This window comes from Amia ocellicauda, chromosome 19 (genome assembly GCF_036373705.1).
Source record: "Amia ocellicauda isolate fAmiCal2 chromosome 19, fAmiCal2.hap1, whole genome shotgun sequence".
In the NCBI taxonomy this organism is placed as follows: Eukaryota; Metazoa; Chordata; class Actinopteri; order Amiiformes; family Amiidae; genus Amia; species Amia ocellicauda.
Genome location: NC_089868.1, coordinates 7244707 through 7263290, shown reverse-complemented (window position 1 = coordinate 7263290; position 18584 = coordinate 7244707). Strand labels below are relative to the sequence as shown.

Sequence of the window (18584 nt, the reverse complement as noted above, 5' to 3'; positions counted from 1 at the left end):
AAATCCATACCACACTATGACCCTAAACAGTTTAATGTCATGTTAAATGTCCTACCCCCTGTTAAAAAACAGATACCCAATGGTACACAATAAAAAGATATTTGCTCATTATGTGACATCTGCCCATCTGTGGGTGTTTTTTTTTTTTTTTGTTAGTTTTGTTTATAGTAACTAGACTTGTGTCAGCTTGCAAACTAGTGAGAGCAATGTTTCACAACTTGAGTTTTCTCAAAGCTGGAATGAAGGGTTGTGATAACAGGCTGAACTGTTCATTTTCAACACATTCCTCTCAAAAGCGGTTATGCACTCTGAAAGGAATCTACACCTTTAATGGCTGTTCTGAAGGCAGTCCCTTGCTAACCAATGGGCCTGCCGGGTGGCTGGGTGCAAAGTGTGGGGTTGCATTAAAGGATGGAGACACATACTGGGAGGCAAGCCGGGGCCGGCGCAGAGACACGCTTTGGCTGCGCTTCCAGGCTTTGCTCTTCTGGCGGTTCTTCACACCATCCTCCTGGTCCATCATCTGCTCAAGGAGGGTCTGGTCATCAGCATTCAGCGGCGCCACTGAAATGTCGCGGACGGCCCTGAACTCACCACAGTTATTCAGATGCTCGTTCTCCAGACGGAAAAAGTTCCACACAAAACGCCTGGCCGGGAGGAGGAGGAGTTAGAAACAGACATGACTACTGATGGATTTATTTTTAAATCAAAATCATTTGGGAGACTTTTCATAACCTATTTGCTAATCCATTCGGTGGAGGGCTTTAAGGACAGTTACTCTGAACAGCTGGATTCAGCCACAGTCTTGACAAATGCTGATAATATGTGGGATAACCAAGTCTGCATGGGTGGTTGCAGCTACCATCATTCATTTAATTTTGATTGAGGAAGCCCGTTCTGTCTGGGTCTCCTCCTGAGATGGCATTTATTATTAGCACTTTTATCGTTGTAGCGTTATGTTGGGTGTATTTTGATAAGAGCATTTTAGCTCTGAGCTGAAGCACTGATCTAAAGAAGACCTCTCCCCCCCAAAGTTAAGGAAATCTGATAACTCATCAGCTTGGAACTGGTTTACATCAAAGTGACAGTTTTGGGGAGGATGGCACCAAGAATAGGCCAAATAGTTTGGAATCCTGCTATGAGATATCTGGAGAAAGGGGCCTGTATGTAATAAAAAACTCTTTGAAGTGGACGAGAGCCGAAATCCCGACATAGAGCTACGAACCCGGGCCAACCGGCATTTCCAAAAGATGGCATGGATTGACATCAGTCATAAATCAAGCCCCCCTCCAATAGGACACTGGGGGCTGAAACCGAAATCCAATCTCAAAAATTCAAGAACCAATCACCTATTGATCTGACAGACTATAAAGAACAGCGCACGGCCTCTCTTTCTCTTTCTCTCTCACCTGAACCAGTAACTCGCTGCCACAGCTCAACCTGTAGCTCTGTTGCCAGAACCGGAACCAGAAACCAACCAAGTCTTTGCCAGCAACAGAAGAGTTAAACTGGGAGAAGGAGATTGAGCCTTACGAAGAATTCTTTTAAAGGACTTTATTAAATAAAGAACTATACAGACTGCGCTGCCCGCCTGTGCCCACCTGATCAGTGGAGTTTTACAGCTGGACAATTGACTAAGTCGACTGTATACGAAAGTGTTCAGTCATTTAAATAGCTATTTGAGTCTTAAGAAACTTGACCCTTGGAACGACCAGGGCCCTGCTTTCCTCAAAGACTTTGTCTTCAAGTAACTACGGTGGAACCCTGCTTACAAAGAAGATTTTGTGCACAACCTTGGAGCCTTCAAACCAGTGGAAAATCTGTTTGGAAAAGACTCTACTTTCGCGAAACCCCAACTTCCAGGTGCATCGACTGAGTGGAAGTTCTTGGACAAAGCCGAACCGGACTGCCTTTGTTCCAAACCACACAGACCTCGTGCCATGTGCTGTTATCTGAGCCCGAAGCCAGAGAGGCCTCTCTGCGACGAAGTTCAGATAAGTTTAACAGTTTGGAGTTCATGATTCATGACATTTGAGAAATCAATTAGAAATGTTTTTCTGTGATTCTTAACTCTAGAATGTGTAATATAATTTAGTTTTCTTAAATATAAATGTGTGTTGCATTAAACTGTTTTGTTGATAATTTTAGAAATAAAATGTGTCAACGGCGAGAAATATCTTCTCATTCCTGTTTAACTGTTTAGTCTGAAATTGACACAAGTTAATAGACGTTAGATTATTGGTGGCCCTGCCTATCCTTAATCATTGAATAATAATCAGTTAAGGGAAATTGTGGTAACAAGTAATGATAGGATCTTTCTCGGCACCTAAACGTAAATGAGACTGATATATATATAACGAGAAGTTACCTGACATTAAATACTAACCTGCGTAGTTATTTAATGTCTGACTAACAATACTAATGAGAGACTCACCTTCGTCTTACTAACCGGTCAATGTCAATGTGTTTATAACCTTTTTTGTTTAACGATTTGTGTGTTATCATATGCGATCCCATGGTCTTTGATTTGGTCACGGAAGTGATTTGTCTTTGATTTGTTGATCTAGAGTTGAATTTTAATTAGTTTTTCCCTTTTGTATAATTAGTGTAGTGCTACATTTAGTCTTTGTTTTTGAATAAATTTGACAATTTATATCTTTGGAATTGGTGTACAGAAATTGAGTTCTACAAGATTCCAGGATTCGTGATAAGGTGATACTATAAATTCACTTCTTTAATTGAAATTTATAAGTGTAGCTACATCGTACAGATTATATTTTCATTTGCTGATAAAACTGCTGTTGTGATTTATTCTGCTGCATGGTTCTTTGTATGCCTTTGTAAAACCTAAAAAAACACTGGTACATTTCTGAGTACATGGTTGATCTGTCCTACTAATAATAGTAAATAAAAAAAGTCAGCTTTAAAATCCTTAAAACTCCTTCACCGAATTACTTGTGAGTGACTTCTGTGATGTCATCAACATACACCAACATAGCAATGATAGTGACACAGAATTGGGAAAAATGTATTAGAACATTATGCTTCCTCCTCACATATGCTGAGCGCTCTTTTTAAGGCTAATTTTGGGGTACACATTTCTTGGCTTATACATGATTATATACAGTATGGCAGGAGACATTCCCTTCTGCCAGATCATCATTTCAGTTGTCAGAGGTGTTCTCTCAATCATTACCCACATAGCAAGTGATAGGTAGTTGCAGGCTGGGCTCTCTATGTGGTGCCAGTGTCCTGTAAAATAATGAGTCTACCTGAAGAATATGTGGATCCAAAGGAATTAAAGGGGAGGTTCCTATGCCTTACAGCTTGAACTCACAATTTAAAGCTTTTGAACCTTAAATGCACAAAGAAAAAAACTGCAAATAGTAATTTCTGTTTGTGATTTAAAATGAATCTTTTGTAAAATAATAGCTAACAAGTTACAAAGACAGCAAAAAAACAGCACACTGCAGTGTTTAAAAATAAAGGCAAAAATACAGTACATCTTCCCTTTAATGAAACTGTGGTCTGCGTTTTACAGCGCCTTTATTGGCTTTATTTGTTTTATTGGCTGATTGACTACATTTTCTGACAGACTAATTTCATGGGACACCAGTTGCGTTTTTACGTAAAGCCCCAGTTGATGATAATGAAGCGAGGGGAGGGCCCAGCGCAGGACTCCACCTTACCTGAACACCTCCAGAGGAGCCAGTACTGTAGCCAGGATGTCGGCAGTGGAAGGGATGACATCTAGGGTGCTGAGGGAAATCTGGATGGTCCAGGCGAAGCGCAAGATGACATCTTCCACTATAGCACAGTAGTAATAAGCCTGCAGTGGAGCACCGAGCAAGAGCATGAGGCAAGGCAGAAAGACAGAACTTCCTATGTAATTTCAACACCATTATTGCTATTGTGCATTTAGTTTTTTTATAAAGTGCAGCCAGCTATGTCTTGTGCTGCATTCATGCCTATTTGGACAGATGATAACCTAATTCCCCACAGCCCATGAGTGTACTACTCTGCATGTGAGCAAAGCACAGGAGCTCAGCAGAGTCCACAGTATAAAACAGCACAGATACAGTTGTGAGCAAAATGATTCAACCCCCATTGCAAATCAGGTTTATTGTCAAAATGTATGAATGAAGCATACGCTGAAAAGAACACTCTGCACACAGTTAAGCATGGTGGTGGCTCGGTGATGCTCTGGGGCTGCTTTGCATCCTCTGGCACTGGAAACCTGCAGCGTGTGGAATGCAAAATGGATTCATTGAAGTATCAGGAGATCCTAGGTGAAAACGTCATGCCGTCTGTGAGGAAGCTGAAGCTTGGGTGTCATTGGACCTTCCAACAGGACAAAGATCCCAAGCATACCTCAAATACCACCAAGGCCTGGTTGCAGAAGAAGTCCTGGAAGATTCTACAGTGGCCATCACAGTCACCTGACTGAGAAAATCTCTAGTGGGATTTGAAGAAGGCGGTTGCAGCACGCAAACTCAAGAATATTACTGAACTGGAGGCCATTACTCATGAAGAATGGGCTAAGATTCCTCAGGAACACTGCCAGAAGCTGGTGTCTGGCTATGCATCTTGTTTGTAGCAGGTCATAACAGCAAAAGGGTGCTCTACTAAGTACTAAAGATGCTTGCCATGAAGGTGTTGAATAATTTTGAGACTGGAGAAGTCATTATAAGTTGCATTTTCAGTTGAATTTGGGGAAACCACTTAAAGCATTTGTTTTGTTGAGCTATCTCAATTGCTTTTGTTTGATTTGTTCATTGCAAACAGCTGACAGTCTGTACATTGACAATAAACCTGATTTGCAATGGGGGTTGAATCATTTTGCTCACAACTATATGGCAATGTAATTTAGGGCTCTATCAGTAAGACACATGGGTCACTATTGCACAGTAAGCTGAAGGAACCCTGGGTTAACTTCATCCCCTCCCATCTACAGTGAAGCTCAGCCAATCATGTGCCTCGGCCAGCTAGCCAGCTCGCTTTGCCACAGTCCAGATTCAAGTCCTCTTCGCCCCCAGAATTCCTCTCACTTTTTGTGGGTAGACAATCTCTTCGCGCAGGAAGGTGTTTTCCCCGGCGTTCTTGTCAAACAGGCCCCAGTCCATCTTCAGGTCCCAGATCAGGGTGTAGCAAGAGCTGATCACAGAGAACACGATCAGCAGGTAAAAGAAAACCTGGGTGTCTGAGTGGTTCTGAGCTGAGAGAGAGGAAACAAACAAAAGGAACAAAAGATTATTTACTGGATTGATTATTTATAAGAACAGAAGACAGGTTACAAATAAAGAGGCCGATGCTTGGCCTACCTAGGTAATTTAGTTGCATACTAATTACTCATTGTTCCAAAGATTTTAAACAACTGTCTCCTGAAAGATTGTAGGGTTTGAAAAATACGGTTAGGTAACTTGTTCCAAACTCCAATTGTGTTAACAGTGTTATGTGTAGAAGTTTATGTGTTGTTTAACATTCACACATCCATTTAATTTATTAGACTACTGATAATTGTATATAATCTCATATGTATCTATATAAACACTTATAAAAACTTCATTAGTTGTGGCTTTATTTGTATATGCTATGTTATATTGATATTTATATGTATAATTAATATTAATGATGTACTATTCATATTGCCTTTTATGTAATATCCTTTTCTATCTGTTCTTTCTGTCAGGTTTGCCATGAAAGTATAAATGAAATTGATAGCTATATCTGCATACTATCCAACCAAAACATGTGATGCTGCCCTTAAATAAATCAAGAATTTAAGGATACATCTGATAAAATGATTAAGAACAGGGCCTCAGACATGTAACTATTTATTTTATGTACTGATTGTTTCTGTTCTTGCCACTGCGGCAATGTGCCCAGTGGAAGCCTATTACAGATGGTCTTGGCCAATAATATACATGGGAACAGCACTGCACCCTCAGGCCTGTGCATCATTTACATAATTTCCTGTCATTCAGAGTGAAGTTATCTTTTGAAGGCTACGTTAGCTCCATCTGTTCGAAGGACAAGTTCCCATTGTAGGCAATTAAAAAACATGTGAGTCAAGTCAAACACAAAATAATGATAATAAATGATATTTAATTATAAAAACACAGAAGCATTATTTCCCTCTTCTCCATCTGAGAGTGCAGTCCATTGCTTTAAAACAGTAAGCTATGAGAGGGGCACACTCAGTACCACACCAGTTTCCTCATGTGTGCTCCAGCTTTACAGCCAATAGAAGTCTTTCATGAGCTGCTGAAATGGAACCAGCTCTTTCTTACACTCCTGACCTGGACTGTCAGTTCTTTATTGTTGACAGGACCTTATATAGGAAGTACGTCATGTTAAACATCATTGCAGGTGTTTTCAAAAGTTGGTAGTCTATTGGAAAACGAGTGCGTGTTTATCTCATGGATAGTTCTACAATCACTAAATATGAGAATTATTCAGGGATAGCCTGGAATTTCATGGAATTTGAAAACTAGGCAATATCTGGGTGAGACAGAGCTACAGAAAGTAGATCAATCAGTATCGGTTTCTACAGTGCTAACTTTGGGGCCCAACTGCAATATCATTGTGGTGGTGATGCTTTTGCAATAGGAGTCCTTATTCTACAGGTGAATCAAAAATTAAAAAAAGTGGAAGACACAATCTTTAAATATAAAGGAGTTTAAAACTAGGAACTATTTTGCTGGTGTTATGCTGTCTAAATGATGTCTGCACTCAATAGAGGGCAGTATTGAACAAGGAATAGTGATAGTGTTGTGATGCCACAGCCTGAAATGGGCAGATGCAATGTTTATGTATTACAGTATTTTCACACTTCGTGGCTAGCCTAAACCCAGGTTTTATAGGTACCCCAATTATCAATGAAATCCTGTAACAATTGCTAAATTTGGGTTTGAATACTAAAAACTGGAAGCCCTCTCAATCCAGGGCTGGTCACACTTTAAATATGTGGGCAACACTGCAGAAAAAAAGGCACATTGTGAAGCTGGGGGAGCGCTGAACACGGACTATGTGTTGGAAATGCATTTACCATGAAGTAAGATGCCTAAGCCATAGCTCAACCTTTTATTAAATAAAGGAGAATGTTTTTAATGCAATGCAATTGAAACAAATTAAAATGCGTGAATAACATCAACCGTCTAGTAAGAAGTTGTCCTGGATTACTGATGTCTGGTGCAAAAAAATACCTTTTCAATTGTATAGGGTTTGCATGGAGTTATAGGCTACTTCCTTGTACCCAGAATGGAGTGGTGAACCTGTTGATAACAGGTAACAATTTCTGCACTGAAAGTTTATTCATGTTGTCATGGTTTCCAGTATCCGTTTGTGGTTTCGTGGTAGGGGTTTAGGCTTCAACCTATACACAATAATGTAGTTGTAAACTAGGAAAATGAGACATGGAGAAGTGTATGCACTGATGACCTGTTTAATTATTATTAAAGCAAAACATTGCTTGATTGGTGTTATCGGCAGTCCAAACCCGACTCTCCTGCTTTGCTGTAGGCAGCCAAATAAAGAACCCTGTCGTGCAATTGCACTGCAACGTACGAGCAGAATTATATTGCAGCAGAATACGCATTTGAAGCTGGATACAGCCAAAATAGCCTGTGCATTTTACAGCACAAATCGGCACAATCGTAGCATAAAGGACAGAGACCACTGTTAAGTGATTAAAATATAATGTTTAATATCTCAAGAAACATGTCGGTACAAACAATTATTTTTGCTGCACAAACCAGCACACACGTAGCACAAACGAATGCCACCACTTTGGATTGATTTGGAGTTTGATGGGGTGCTAGGTGATTTCATCACTGATAATTAAAAAATGAATATCTAAAAAACTATAACTGCACTGATGAAAACAAATACGGCACAAACCGGCACAAACAAAATAGACTATCTTGGTGAGATTTGGATGTTGATGGGGTGCTGAGTGATGTCACTCATTAAAAAAGTATCGCTTAATAACTCAAGAAATAAAATAGCACAAATGTTTCTTTTAATGGCACAAACATAGCACAAACAAAATAGAATATTTTGGTGTGATTTGGATGTTGATGGGGTGCTGAGTGACATCACAGCTCATAAAATATAATCTTTAATATCTCAAGAACCATACCGGCACAAACGCAGCACAAACGAATGCATATATTTTTATTCATATTCTGAACACATGGGGAGCCTACTTCACGGAGGTCTAAGCCATCACTATGAATCTGATGTGGTGAGTAGGCTAGAGGATGCGACTGATTTCCAACAGGCAAGCCAGGAATTGAATTGGAGTCAAGAAAACAAGAATATGAATTAATGTTAAAGAGACAAGAGTCACCCCCCACAACCCCTTTGCATTCCGAATTGTTCCCAATAAAATTTTTGTCTACAGAAGCTCTCCTGTATTTTGACAAGATGACACGATCTTATGATGGCTTTTCCTGTAAGCGCTGGTGAGAAGGCAGCAGAGATGTCATTGCTACTAATGGCTCCAAGGTGCCAGGACAGATCTCTTCTGACAGGATTAAGCGCCTGCTCTAGAACTGCTATAGAGTCTTTTAACTGACTGAGGAAGACTTTGCAGTCACCCTAACATGGAGTGACAAAGGTCCTGAATAGACAAAGCATACATAGCATGGCTTGCAGTGACAGGTCATGCTAAATGGAAGTGTTGCTTTGGTGAACTGTACAATTCTAGTTGGTTCTCACAGGTCCACTCTGCAATCCTGCTTTCCATTAGAGGAAGTCACAGGGCTGGAACACTGTGAACAGCAGACTATGAGCACTGAGTTTTACTAGGCTATAGAAACCGCAAAACTAGCAAAGAAACAAAGAAAAAAATACATTATTCTGTAGTACAGGAATTCTTTCTGCTTTTTGCAAAATAAATTAACAAGTGCAGCCTTGAGAGTAGGACAACAGGTGCTGAGAGGGTACTGATTGTGACTTAATTTAACCTACATCAGTGGGAAACTGTAAGTTTTTACATTAATGAAATATACAATAATGAGTGCCACTAATTGGGAGTTATACTATAGGACAAACCAAACCCACTGTGCAAGGGCTTTTGTGAGAGGTGTCTAGGTGCTGTCTGAAAAAATACCCAAGTGGCCAAACAAAACTGTAGGTGAAATAATACAAATAAGCAAACAATACTACTTACAGATCAACCACATAATCAAATCTTTCTAAAAATAGCGCTCTGCGGCTAAGCCACAGCTTTATGCATCACCAGGCGCTCTGTGACTGAACCCGCGGGCAATGCTGCTGTACAGTATTGTGATGCATTCCTCTTGTGTAGAGACAGTAATGAATATCCGCCCAAACTGCATATTGTTTGAAAGCCGAGTTTATTGTCTACACGCACATGTCAATCTCACAGACACCACAGACAGCGTTTCAGTCTCACAATGTCACCATGGTGACCCGAGGGGGGGAATGGCGTAGGCAGATGTAGGTGGGGAAGATTCACTCAGACACTCACAGATCCCTCAAATTCGATCGGATTTCTTTGCAAATTTAGGCTTGTTTTGTTCAGAACACCCTATACGATAATCCAGTATATATTATGTATAATATTGTACGTTCTATCAAATACAGAGATCCGATGACATAAGATAGTGGTGTATCAGTGCACTGTACAGCTCTGTACTGGCACGTGTTGCTTCTACAAAAACGGTTTTGGTTTCGTTATGACCAGAAGACTGTCCACTTCCAGATGATGTCAAAACTGTCAAAACTATTTTCTGAGGGCACCAAAAGCTTAAGAGGTTAAAGTTCGATAAAATAAAGACATTTAGGCCTGATTTTCTACAATTGGTAAAAGATCCACTCATGGATCAGCAGTTTGGATTCAGTTGGTAAAGATGTTGAGTGTTTTACATTATGATCATGGAGGGTTTTGCATCTATTTTGTGTGAATATATGAGCTATAAGCTCTTACTCATTAGTACATCCCTGCCCAACTCTGGAAAATGTGGTCCTTTGTGTGTCAGAGGACATCCTTGTTCAGCTAACTGAGAATGATCACATGGTACACGAATGCGCAAGGCATGAATTGGGAGAATGATTTCAGTGTCTCGTACCATACGATGGATGATTAAAGTAATGGTGATTTCATTTTGTGATTCATTCCCTACAGTACAGAAGCACCTCAAAAACCCCATGCCATTAACATGCTTGTTCTAGCTAACTTGGATTGAATCGTGCTGTCCAGGAACATACAGACGGGTGACAAATTAAAGGAAAAACCAACATAAAGTGTCTCAGTAAGGTGTTGGGCACCACGAGCCATCAGAACAGCTTCAATGCTCTTGGCACAGATTCTATGAGTCTCTGGACTCTACTGGAGGGATGAACACCATTCTTCCAAAAGATATTGCCTCATTTGGTGTTTTGATGTTTGCGGTGGAGAGCGCTGTCTAACAAGTCGGTCCAAAATCTCTCATAGGTGTTCAACTGGGTTGAGATCTGGTGATTCACGTCATTTTCACACTCATCAAACCATGCAGTGACCCCTTGTGCCCTGTGGATGGGGGCATTGTCATCCTGGAAGAGACCACTCCCATCAGGATAGAAATGTGTCATCATAGAATAAAGGTGATCACTCTTTGTAGTGATTTGCAGTGTACCTTCACTCTAAGGGGACAAGTGGACCCAAACCATGCCAGGAGAATGCCCCCCACAGCATAGCAGACTCTCCAGTCAAGCAGTCAGGCCTCTACCATTCTCTTGGTGTCGCCACACATGCACTCGCCCACTTGTCAAGAATATGGTGAAGGATGACTCATCTGACCATATCACTTTTTTCCACATCTCTGTAGACCAGTACCTATGGTTTTTGCACCACTGAACTCTCAGATGTGCATTTGTCATTGTAATGAGGGGTTTATGCACTGCAGCCCTACTATAATACCCCTCTCTTGACGGGCTGTTCTTGCTGACACAGTCTGATCACGTCCTGCATTGACATTCTCAGTCACCTGGGAAAGAGTTGCTCTTCTGTTTTTCCTTACATATCGCAGTAATGCACGAGCATCACGGTCATCGAATGTGCACTTTCGACCACAATTTCCAACCCTATTTACTGATGTCTTTCCCATTGATCTAAATGCAAATGTAACTTTAGTCACTGTTCCTATTGAAACACTAGCCAGTTGAGCAGTCTTTGTGACTGAAGCTCCTGCCATTCGTTCCCCAATAATGACCCCTTTTTCAAAGACACTTAAATCCGTTCCTCTTGCCATCTTGATCCAAAATCGAGGTCAACTGGGCCTGCTCAGAATTTGTTTACATGCCACAGAGCATGACAGGATGTGAATTGCTTAATTGCATCATGCAGTACACCTGTTTGGAGGCATCTGCATTTATTCTGTTCCTCCACTCATTTATTCAGGTTTTTCCTTTAATTTGTCACCCGTCTGTATATAGAGTTGCACCTCAACATGTGTTGCTATGACTAGAAATGTGGTTGCCATTTGACATTTTCATTACTTCCTTAGATCTTATCCCTCCATTACATATAACCCTAAAATGGTCACTGCACCTCATTCTCTCCCATTTGCCAGGGAAGAGTGGTGCTGCACTGCAATATGCTATGTCTAACAGAGTGCAAGCAGCACAGTGTGAATGCCTTACTCGGGCCAGTAAGAAATTAAATATCATTAATGAAAAATCATTTAACAGAAAATGTTGTTTTATTGAATCAGGGTAGCTTACCTTAATTTTGAAATTAAATATCATATGTAAAATTTGATGTCAGAAACAAAAGGTATAAACATTGTCATTTATTTCTAGATCAACCTGCATTTGCATCAGCCCAAGGGTCACCTGGAGCACTGGCTTGGACCACTGAGGGTCCGCTGACCACACTCTGAGAACCATTGCTTTAGATGTCACTGGAGCTGCCACTTTTGCCAAACTTCCAAGAGAAGTGCCTGTAGTTGGCATTTCCAAAGCATCTGCATGTGAATTGGACAAACACCAGCCACCATGAAGCATCTGTACTGCACTGACTGGAAGCGGACCCCTAAAAAGAGCATACACTGGAGACATTGATGAGTAAGGCTACATATTTCAGAACCCTACTATTTTACTAGGGCTTTATGTGCTTCCAAAATAACAACTTGAAAACACACAGCCCTGTACCTTGCTAATTTTGGTTGAGATGAGTCCTGCATTGCAGAGCCCTAAATCGCCACACTTGAGAAAGGATGGACAGGAAGGAAGAAATAAACTGATTTCATTGAATAAGTTGTGGCTCTCATCATTTATTATTATTATTATTTTTTTTTTACTGAAAGGTTGAAGTTTCTCAATGCAAGAAAGATGTACTGCGTACTCAGTAGGTCACAAAACTGCAGCCTAAACACTGTCACCTGGTTACTATACTACACATAACCCAAAGATCCTTGAGTGATACAGCCCCGAAACAGCAGTTCATAATTTGGGTTGTTCCAGCTGTAAATTGCTGTGAGGTTATACAATACCCTCAGGAATGCAAATGGTCAATAATGGGACTTGCAAAACATGATAATGACTGAAAACACACAGCTGGACTGAGACTCTAACTATTTACATGGTTACAAGCTTCTCACCAATCCCCTTTACTTTATTCCAATTCAAATATCATGGGTTGGGATTAGGAATGTGAAAGAGATGGTGGTTACTGGAATGTAATGGACCATCACAGGTAAATCATGAGGCCCCCACAATCTAAAATATCAGTATACAAAAGATGTGTGCTATACTATTACAACGTAAGTCTACACCTAATGACCTCTGCTGGTAATTCAATATTATTTCTAGGCCATGATTCATTCTCATCATGCAGATTATCCCAAATGTGCCCATCACCTCACAAGTAATGGCACAATTATTCACAAGTCTTCACAAGTAATTGTTATTTGTTGATTTTAAAGAAGTTTATGGCAGATGCAGTTTTGTCATTTTTCTATGTGGATGTGTCTGACCAGTGGTAGACATCAGTGATATTTCAGTGTGAGAGAGTGAGAAGGCCACATTGTTGTGTCAAATAGAAGTAGAGCAAGAAAGCAGCTTAATTTAGCAACTTCTTTTTGCTTACAATTGTTACAATATATCAAATTAGATTTACATACAATTACCCCTTTCTACAGCTGGGTTTTCATTGGAGCAACCTAGGTAAAGTATTTTGCTCTAGAGTACAACAGAAGTGTCACCCCCTGGGATTGAACTCAAAGCCTCTGTTCAGGAGTCCAGAACCCTAACCTGCTGCTGAAGGGCTGTCCTGGACTCGCACTCCGACGTGCACTCGGACTCGCACTGAGACGCACAGAGAAGCTAGAAAATGTCCTATTGTGAAAGACACCTACGACCAAAGGCTGCTGCTGAAGGGCACTGAGATGCGCACGCACACAAACATACAAAGAAACTTGAACACGAACATAGACACACAAACATACAAACATGTACACACACAAAGGCACACATACACACACACATTTGTGTGCACACACACAAACACACCTGCTGAAAGATAAACTGATTTTATATTAAATCCCAGCTGGGCCTGATTGGTATTCCAGAAGTGTGTGAGAGATATGTGTTCGCCACAGGCAGGCAATTATAGCTCAATCTCCGTGGGCAAGTCCAGCTTCCCTCCCTCAAAGCCAGAGAGACGGAGCACAAAGCACATAATTGGTATTCGTACCTATGCAGCACTGTACTGCTGCCTGCTTTATGCCCACTTTCCACAACTCATTCCATGGTCCTGCTTTGCCCAACCACTGAGAGAGGCCATTTGCAGCCTGCTCAAAGAGGGAAATAACAGAGCTTGTCGCTCAGCAGTCAAGAAAAACGATGGAATGAAATCAGAAGAAATCCAAGCGGATGACAGCCAGTCACAGCAAAGACTCTTAAAACATCTTAATTCTCACACTTCACTGATGCCCCTACTCTCCAGCATGGCAATTAGTCTTTTTTGTCTTTTTCTTTCACCCATTTGGAGTTTTTACGTCTTCTACTTTGCCAAGTTAATTCAGGTAAAAAAGAACACAGTGATAAAAAGAATACAGTTGACCATTTCATAACCACAACTGATACCTCAATTAAATTGCAATAAGTCATAAAAAGGTAGCTATTTTTCTTATGTATCCATATGCATAGTACTGCCCACAGATTCTGGAAATAAACTTTTTTTCTCATCTGCAGGAGGTTCTTTATTTCAAAGAACCATTGCTATTGACAATATTGACAACCTAAATATTGACTGCTATATAATACTTCAGAAAACTTGCACTTGGAATATGCATTTCATTCAAGATACATAACATATAATCATAAATAAAACATGCAAATTGAATTGCTGCTGAGGTTTTGGTGCTGTGGCAAGAGGTTTGCTTGATAAAGAAAAAAACACCTTTGATTACAAGACCCACATTAAATTTTAATTTTAACCTTGTACTCAGGCTGTAAAGTATTGTAGAAGACTTTCTCCACAATTTCAGTTAAAACACAGAGACAGGGACGGGATTTTAAATAACTTTTTTCTTATGAGGAGTAACTTAATTTTTAGGGTCAAATTAATTGAGGAGAAAAACGTAATGTAAAAGTGGAAAATGGTACAAAATACAGTGAGGGAAAAAAGTATTTTATCCCCTGCTGATTTTATATGTTTGCCCACTGACAAAGAAATGATCAGTCTATAATTTTAATGGTAGGTGTATTTTAACAGTGAGAGACAGAACAACAACAAAAAAATCCAGAAAAACGCATTTCAAAAAAGTTATAAATTGAATTGCATGTTAATGAGGGAAATAAGTATTTGACCCCTTCGATTTAGTACTTGGTGGCAAAACCCTTGTTGGCAATCACAGAGGTCAGACGTTTCTTGTAGTTGGCCACCAGGTTTGCACACATCTCAGGGGGGATTTTGTCCCACTCCAGTTTGCAGATCCTCTCCAAGTCATTAAGGTTTCGAGGCTGACATCTGGCAACTCGAACCTTCAGCTCCCTCCACAGATTTTCTATGGGATTAAGGTCTGGAGACTGGCTAGGCCACTCCAGGACCTTAATGTGCTTCTTCTTGAGCCACTCCTTTGTTGCCTTGTGTTTTGGGTCATTGTCATGCTGGAATACCCATCCACGACCCATTTTCAATTTCCTGGCTGAGGGAAGGAGGTTCTCACCCAAGATTTGACAGTACATGGCCCCGTCCATCGTCCCTTTGATGCGGTGCAGTTGTCCTGTCCCCTTAGCAGAAAAACACCCCCAAAGCATAATGTTTCCACCTCCATGTTTGACGGTGGGGATGGTGTTCTTGGGGTCATTCCTCCTCCTCCAAACATGGCAAGTTGAGTTGATGCCAAAGAGCTCGATTTTGGTCTCATCTGACCACAACACTTTCACCCAGTTCTCCTCTGAATCATTCAGATGTTCATTAGCAAACTTCAGATGGGCCTGTACATGTGCTTTCTTGAGCAGGGGGACCTTGTGGGCGCCGCAGGATTTCAGTCCTTCACGGCATAGTGTGTTACCAATTGTTTTCTTGGTGACTATGGTCCCAGCTGCCTTGAGATCATTAACAAGATCCTCCCGTGTAGTTCTGGGCTGATTCCTCACCGTTCTCATGATCATTGAAACTCCAGGAGGTGAGATCTTGCATGGAGCCCAAGACCGAGGGAGACTGACAGTTATTTTGTGTTTCTTCCATTTGCGAATAATCGCACCAACTGTTGTCACCTTCTCACCAAGCTGCTTGGCGATGGTCTTGTAGCCCATTCCAGCCTTGTGTAGGTCTACAATCTTGTCCCTGACATCCTTGGACAGCTCTTTGGTCTTGGCCATGGTGGAGAGTTGGAATCTGATTGATTGATTGCTTCTGTGGACAGGTGTCTTTTATACAGATAACGAGCTGAGATTAGGAGCACTCCCTTGAAGAGAGTGCTCCTAATCTCAGCTCGTTACCTGTATAAAAGACACCTGGGAGCCATAAATCTTGCTGATTGATAGGGGATCAAATACTTATTTCCCTCATTAACATGCAAATCAATGTATAACTTTTTTGAAATGCATTTTTCTGGATTATTTTGTTGTTATTCTGTTTCTCACTATTAAAATACACCTACCATTAAAATTATAGACTGATCATTTCTTTGTCAGTGGGCAAACATACAAAATCAGCAGGGGATCAAATACTTTCTGTAAATGAAAGATCATTGAAGAAGACAAAATAAGAAAACTCTCCCCAAATCCTTTCAGGCAATGCTGAACTGAAACTGAAATGGTTAATCCCACTTGCTGGTTTCTAAAGGTCTGTTATTAGGATGTCTGAGGAAAATTCACACGATATTAGTGCTGCTCTGCTGCTCCACAGATATGAAGAAATGAAGATCGCTGAAATGGAAGAGAACGCCCACTTGATATCAATTGTACCGATGTCATGGCGATTGAAAAATGGATTTCAGGTTTGGACGCAAAATATTTTCAGTTCTGCCCTTTACAATAAAAGTCTCATTTTTTTAGTATAGATCATTTTAAAAATTGTGTTTATATATTAATATACAATGGGAACATGGGAAGTCTACATCCCCTTTCAAAATGTTCACCTTGTGTTGCTTTATAGCCTGGTATTAAGATGCATAGAAAAATAAACATTTATCTAGACATGCTACAGCTTCCAAGTGAAAAAAATGATCTAGAAATATGAAGAATATATATTAAAAATAAAAACTGAAATAGCATAGTTGGATAAATATCATCTTCCCTTGTAAAAGCAATCATATTTGCTCAGGTGTAAGCAATCACCTTCACACATCAAGTTAAATGGTCTCCACCTGTTTTCAATTGTAGTGATAAATTCAGCAGTTCCTGTAGGTTCTTTGGTAGACAGCATTGGAGAACCCACTATTGTTTTTTGGGATGGGGTGGGGGGTTCTTTTCTTTTGTCATTTCATGCAGTGTATTTAATTTTATTATTATTATTATTATTATTATTATTATTATTTAATTTTTTAAGATGACAAAAAAACAATAACAAAATCCCAAGCACTACAAAAATCGGGCCTGATTGGGTGGCAAGAAGGAACCCATTATTCAAGAAAGCCCACCTTCACACAGGAGATTCTGTAGCCATGTGCCATAACATTTTGAGGTCTGATGAAACAGTTATTTTTTTTTGGCCTAAATGCAAAGTATTATGTTTGGTGCAAACCCCAACACAGCGCATCACCCACAGAACACCATCCTTGCTGTGAAGCATAGTATCATGTTATGGGGATGTCTCTCAACTACAGGGACTGGGGCACTTGTCAGGTTAGGAGACTAAGGAGACATCTTAAGAGTGATACACAGTTATTTTGCTCAACTGAAGCAATGGAGAGCAAGGACCAGGAGACATTGCTACAATCCAGGATGAAAAGGGATATGGAACTTTTCTATGAGGCATGGATATTAGACATTGGGATGTATTTAAACAATCTTTACAATGCAAACTTGTAGCCATTTGACAACTCTGGTGTGATTTGATGTCCTGTACAGTGTGACATGTTGGACAGAGAGAATAAATGGGCAGCTCTGAAGTCACATGACCCCATTTTAACATGGCAGCCATCTGGTATAACCCAGTGGGCCCAAGGTCATTTCTTACAGATATGGAATCCTCTTTGATTTTCTTTCTCTGTCCTTGTGAATTTGAATCATGTAGAGATTTATGGGGCAACACCTTTTTTTAAATAAACAAGCTGTGAACAGATGGGGTGGGGGCAATAGAATTTTCCATGTTAACAAATGGCAGCGTTTTCTGGTTGCCATGGTAATACAGCGATCAAGTAAGATAAAAGATAACTGACACCGAGACTAGAATCTATCTGTAGTAATAGATATGTCCTCTTCCTCAAGATGAGAGCTGGGAAAGACTGGGTTAATTGTTTTAAGAATCCGTATTGATATTGCTGTAGAATTTAAGAATAATGCACTGAACTGGAAGCTGCATTGATCTTGCAGACGACTGTCAATGTACTGTCCCCTGACAATCAAACAGAGCAACATTTACAATTTAAATACAGCTAATCCATCAATTTACCAAGGCTCAGGTCATTGGCTGTGATTACAATATATATTTCAGCTATATGATATTATCTCTTCTACTAAGCATTTCAAGAAAGATGGTGCATCTTGACAATGACAGAGATGGGGATTGAGGTCCAAGTGGTAAAAATAAATCTATTCTAAGTATTTATTTACATAATATTGACCTGATGATTGTTTTAATGGATCTCTCCTCTACAGCAGAAGAGCTGCCACATAAAATGTTTTTAACCAACTGTGAAAGCAATAAATACCTTTTGGAGCTCCTGTTAGAATACAGTGCACTAGCTACTTAGTCAACACACTGTCTAGGTCTACCTGCGGCTTTTCCATGGAGTTGTCTTTGTGCTTGATATTGTTCACTGGCCCTAATCTCTCTTACAACTTGATAGTTTAGCTGCAGTTTTAATATTCATTGTATCTGCTGCATTCTAAATTTTGGACAATAAGGGGTATTCCATAGTAAATGTATATGTCTGGCAAAGTGCAGCATTTGTGTAAATCTG

At 40.2% G+C, this 18584-nt stretch overlaps 1 protein-coding gene across 2 annotated transcripts in view; it reads right to left on the bottom strand.

The window, feature by feature from the left end:
- LOC136714928 (xenotropic and polytropic retrovirus receptor 1 homolog) overlaps positions 1–18584 on the bottom strand; it is a 155716-nt gene that overhangs the window by 10789 nt on the left and 126343 nt on the right. Inside the window, exons 12-14 of one of the 2 annotated variants that reach the window (XM_066692559.1) lie at positions 5049–5215; positions 3690–3829; positions 426–647 (exon numbers count right to left, since the gene is read on the bottom strand). In XM_066692559.1, coding sequence (XP_066548656.1) covers positions 426–647; positions 3690–3829; positions 5049–5215 — 529 coding nt within the window. Of the gene's footprint in view, positions 1–425; positions 648–2736; positions 3253–3689; positions 3830–5048; positions 5216–18584 lie in introns of those variants that run through there. The other variant, XM_066692560.1, reaches the window with a different exon arrangement.